The sequence below is a fragment of the Ranitomeya variabilis genome, chromosome 2 (assembly GCF_051348905.1).
Source record: "Ranitomeya variabilis isolate aRanVar5 chromosome 2, aRanVar5.hap1, whole genome shotgun sequence".
Lineage (NCBI taxonomy): Eukaryota > Metazoa > Chordata > Amphibia > Anura > Dendrobatidae > Ranitomeya > Ranitomeya variabilis.
In genome coordinates, this window is record NC_135233.1 from 527,615,868 (window position 1) to 527,621,867 (window position 6,000).

A 6,000-nucleotide genomic window follows, 5' to 3' on the forward strand; every position below is an offset into this window, starting at 1 on the left:
CCGCAGCCTCTGCAATATCATTATGGGTTTTTTATCTTTACGTATAAATGAGGTGTTTCTGCAGTGATGTATATATATATATATATATATATATATATATATATATATATATATATATAGTATGTAAATATACCCCAAAGCTCCAGTTAGTTCTACTACAGTAAATGGGTCATGGAGTTGTAAGTTTCCATTTACAGGCATGAATGAAGGCAGGTAAAACATTATATCTTATGGCTAGATATTTTAACATTATGTCCATCTAAAATGTTCCTATCTTGTATATACAAAAAGAGATTCACATCATCTATATTATCAGACAGCAGAACATTAAAAACAGCAATGAAGGAGAAAATCTAAATAAATAATAATGATAATAAACTATATAATTGTAGTAATAAAAACAATAATAATAAACATCATCCATGTTTTAATCTGGACAGTGACTAAACATTCCGTTTGTACTGTGTGTACTTTGCTCCTTTGCTTTGTATTTTTACAGTTTTCTTCTCTCCACAGAGAAACATATATATACATATATATGTATATATATATATATATATATATATATATATATATATATATATATATATATACTGTATATGTATATAATTTATTATTATTATGGCACCATTTATTTTATATACATATATATATACATATATATATAATGACAAAATTAGAAGCAGAACACCATCTCCAGAAAGAAAGATTGTTATTTAGTGCCCATCTTGTGAAGTTTCGGCTTCATGTGTGAGCCTTTCTCAAACATATTATATATATATTGAAAAAACAATTATATATAATTACCCCCAATGAATGGAAAATTACCTAATATTCATTTTACATGGCCATATCCTTTTTCCCCTTCTGTGTGCTCCAAAACTGCCATACATTATGGGACCTGAGTCCATACTGTACTATGGGATTTTTACCAATTATCCAACATATCAGTTGTTGTTCTGGATCCCTCAAGGAACCGCATACAAAACGCTGCAAACTGCTTTCTTCAATCCGCCTTCTTGATTTTGGAGTATAAATTAGTAATAAAGAGAAGTGACATCTAATGCAGTTTTGACTTCAGTTGTGATGATAAAAATAAACCTGGCCTTAGTTGTAACAAAAAAATTACCTCATCATATTTATGCCAAACAAATTGTGTCAGCTTTAAATATTTTAACTATTTATTCACTATATATTTAAAAGGTGCATATTTACTCAGAATATATTGTATCTGTTTGAATGTATTGATTTATTTCATAACATTTCTTAATGATATACATTTATATATCTCTTAATGATATACATTTATATATCTTTCCACCTATATTTACTGCTTTTATTCATATCCCCAAAAATACAGTTATAGATTGCATTATCCCCAGTGAGTGGAAAATTACTTGACAAAAAAACCTGCTTATATTTATACCAAACAAATGTAGAACAGAAAGAGGCGCACACAAGCAAACCTTGTGCAAAATTCATGTATGAGCAGATGTGCAAAAAGTTCAACAATGTGCAAAATAATCTGTTCTATTTATCATATGATCAAAATAAGAAATTTATTAAGGGAATTTATGTATGTACCAAACAATGGCACCAAACATGAGATGATCTATTAAACACTGAGACGGGCATTTTCATTAATTACACAGGACTAGTTAGGACAGGAGCAATAATGCAATACTTCAGTGGAAAGTCACTGGACTAATTACAATGAAATATTACTGCAACTATAGGGAAATGATCATCTAGAATAGTTGACCTTTACCTAATTACTTGCAAAATATTTTTTCATTATAAACAAATAAATTTTATTCTGAAACATCTGGAAATACATATATATCTTGGTACTGTGTTAGCCAGTGGATAGAAAAATATTTATAATTGAGAGTCCTCAGTGGTTGATATTAATGGCTAATTGTCCTGATAAAAGCACTATACAACAGTGTGTGTCTAAAGATTCATTGCTAAGTAGGTGTCTTCACACAGATATATAGATATATATATTTAGCTATATATATATATATATATATATATATATATATATATATATATATATATATATATATATACATATACCTATAGATATGTATTACAAATAGCTAAATAGCTATTATTGGATGCACATTTTATAATACTGCATTGCAGATTGTATTTATTTTCATTTCTTGTATTTTCTATTCACCTATTTCATAATTTTTTCTTAATTCAAGTTATTATATTGGTTTGAAATTGTTCATTTTCTATTTATTTTAAAATTATCTTCCAATTTTTTAACCTACTGATTTAAATAACTGTTTTAACACTTGGCTATTACTATTATGTCTTTTATTTAACAAAAAAAAAAAAAAAACTTTAAAAAATCCCCTGAACAATACACAGCCACTGCTGCTTACAATGTATCTAGATGATGAGTCTCATCTGTGACCTTGACAAGTCCATCTGAAAGACAGAATGATGTTTTGGTCACATTTCCTGGTCCTTCCTGACCCAAAACTTCGGGAATGTGATAAGGGACTGAAGCTCTGAGCAAAACCTCTGCTGATAGCAAGTTCTATGTAATTAGAGCTTTATCACCCCAGGGCTGATTACAGGGTGCTGAAAACCAGAGTGCTCCCCAGCTGGGTGCCTGAAGTGGGGTCCGGAGGAAAGAAGGAACAAGGAATGGAGGAGATGTTCTCAGAGCAACTCTACAGGACTTGGCAGAATAGGACATTGTTCTATCAAGGTAACAACTTTCCCACGAAGAAGACCAAGTATCATGGCGAGTCTAGCCTTGAGCAGCTCTACTGTGACACCAATAGGATGAACTAGAAGGACCCCATGGATACTATTATACCAAATATTTAGGAAAACTATCAGTGATGGAAAGCAAAGATTCCAGGGAAAGAAAGAAAGAAAGAAAGAAAGAAAGAAAGAAAGAAAGAAAGAAAGAAAGAAAGAAAGAAAGAAAGAAAGAAAGAAAATGAAATATGTATAAATGAGTAGACATGAAAAAAGGAAATAAACTTTTTATATTTTTTTAAATATCTTTTCTACTCTTAACTGTCTTTCTAATAATTTCTCTGTATATCTATCTAATAAAATGCATATTCTGTTTTTCTCTCTGCAGATAGTTAATGTGAGAAAAAAACTATTAGTTACAGGAAAAATATTTATGTCTGTACCGTTTAGTTATTAACGTATCCTCCACTAAGGACTCTAAATTATTAATATTTTATCATTAAATTGAGCCAATAACTTCATGAATGTCCAGTGCCCCCCCCGGTCCATGGCGCCAGGACGCATCACAGAGCGGTATATCGCTCGTATTCTATAACGCTCACTGCCATGGGATTATATTCTGGGCGATCAGATCCCAATAAACCAGTCGGAGAGGTATTTGTAAATCCAGAGAGTGTGCGGAGATTACACAGGAGGCTCCATCCTAATCCCCGGAATATGTAACACGATGACAAGCAGGGTGAACGTGAACATGAAGGACCAGCAATTGCTTCTACCGGCCCCGACACCCGCACTGTCTGAGTTGTATATATATATATGTATCACCAGGTTCTTTACTAATATATATTTATATATATCATCAGGTTCTATACTAATATATATATATATATATATATATATATATATATATATATATATATATATATATATATATATATATATATATATATATATATATATATATATATATATATGCATCAGTAGGAGATAATAGATAGAGTATCATATTTAGAAGATAGAGCGGTTCGTTGCTTATTTCTAAGTTCATTGTGTGAAATATATTCACATGTTGGAACCGAATCGTGGCCACAATGGTCTTATAACTAAACCATCGCCTTTTGGACTCTTTTGGTGTGCTGCCTCCAGCTTTATTTTAGATAGAATACTAGATATACACATAGACAGACAGACAGACAGACAGACAGAGAGAGATAGATAGATAGATAGATAGATAGATAGATAGATAGATAGATAGATAGATAGATAGATAGACACATAGATAATGGAATTTTAAAATGTGACAAAAGATATTGAAGCAAAACCTGTATGAAATATTACAATTTTCTGCTTGCTAGTGAAGAATTAGCGATAATGTCGCTGACACTGGAGTCCTTCCTCCCTCAGTCCAGTATAATCTGTGTTGTGATACATTTCTCCCTGGTATTCTATACATTACATACATATGATGCTTCCATTCCGCGCTGAGGAGCACAGACCCACCTTGGTTCCTGATGCTCTGCTGGTTCTCCAGGCAGTTGGACAGGTAGGGGGCATTGGGGAACATCCTGGGCTGCCCGGTGGAGGCCTGGCTGGGCGGGGGAGCACTGAACGGCCCGTACCTGCAGGCTCCGGCCGCGGTGCCAGAGAACTGCCCGGAGAAGTGCACGGTGAAGGCGCTCAGACACTGGTCCTCATGGAGGTCGGGGTTCCAGCTGGGCTCCTGCTTGATGAACGAGTGTGAGGTGAGGGAAGTGTATGGAGCTCCTGGGGGGAAGTCCAGGACCGGTGCCCACTGCCCACTGCTGCTGACTGGCATGTTACAGCTACTGTTCCCGGAGAGAGAAGAGACCGGGGGCAGCAGGGCACTCATGTCCCTCACATCAGACCCCATCTGAAGACTGCAGGGGCTGGTGCTGGGCTCCAGAGCAGGTCACTGCTGGGATGGGGCTGTCCACTCACTAGCTTCACGGCCAGATCTGAGAATTCCCTGGACTCTGCCCGTGACCAGAGCCCTGCAGGAGCTGTGGAGAGTGGGAGCTGCCTCTCCTTGTGTCTCCCACTGGCCAGGACCCTAATGCTCTAATAGGGGCTTCTCCTCACTGGGGGTGGAGTCCCAGCCCCATCTCCATTCATTCACATCCCCTGGTATCTACATCACAGGCTTCTATCACCGAGTCATACCCCAGCCACAGAGGAAGAATCAGGGAGGGGGATCAGGCACCCCAATTATAGAAAATTCAAGTGATGCAAATACATCATAGATGGGCTGCAATAACCAGACTGGGCTGTGAGGAGACAGATGTAAGTATCTGTAGGAATGGAATCAAAATAACTAGTTCTGATATGAGATTTAGGAAAATGCAGAGAAATTCACAGCTCATACATTTGCTCCAATGTAAAAATACACTAGATAGTATAAGGTCAGAGTAAAGTAGAGATCACACAGATATAGATAATAGATAGATATGAGGATAGATAATAGATAGATGATAGATAGATAATAGCATGTTCATAGCATGTTCAGATAATAGCAGATAAATAATAGATAGATAAATAATAGATAATAGACAGACAGATACAGTAGATGATAGATAATACATAGATAGATATAGATAGATCGATAGATAGATAATACATAGATAGATAGATAGATAGATAGATAGATAGATAGATAGATAGATAGGACATAGATAGATGATAGATAGATAGATAGATAATACATAGATAGATAGATAGATAGATAGATAGATAGATAGATAGGTGATAGATAGATAGATAGATAGATAGATAGATAGATAGATAGATAGGACATAGATAGATGATAGATAGATCGATAGATAATAGATAGATAATAGCATGTTCATAGCATGTTCAAATAATAGCAGATAGATAATAGATAATAGATAAATAATAGATAGATAATAGACAGATAATAGATAGCTAGATAGATAATAGATAGATAGAAATAAATAAAGAAAAGATAGATAAAATGACAGATAGATAATAGAAAGGTGGGTGTACAAGAGTGAAAAGATTTAATTATGAGAAGAACAATATCATTATTATTATTATTATTATTATTATTAATATTTCTGGAAGTGATGTATATGACTGATGTAAATATCAGGTAATGATTTGTCTATTTAGTGATCTGCTTTGCTTCTGCATAAACAGACAAGGAGATAGAGATCTGTCAGCGATCAATTAGCCGGAGTGGCATGTCCTTAATTTCACATTAGACGATAATGAACTTTCACCTTCCCGCTATCACTTCCC

General features: G+C 34.5%; 1 protein-coding gene across 3 annotated transcripts in view; it reads right to left on the reverse strand.

The window, feature by feature from the left end:
• Window positions 1-4,771, reverse strand: part of WT1 (WT1 transcription factor) — a 137,270-nt gene extending 132,499 nt beyond the window's left edge. For 2 of the 3 annotated variants that reach the window (XM_077288086.1, XM_077288085.1), the window contains exon 1: window positions 4,225-4,771. In XM_077288086.1, coding sequence (XP_077144201.1) covers window positions 4,225-4,615 — 391 coding nt within the window. In that variant the 5' untranslated portion in view covers window positions 4,616-4,771. The remainder of the gene's footprint in view (window positions 1-4,224) is intronic. The other variant, XM_077288087.1, reaches the window with a different exon arrangement.
• Between the last annotated feature and the right edge of the window lie 1,229 nt (window positions 4,772-6,000).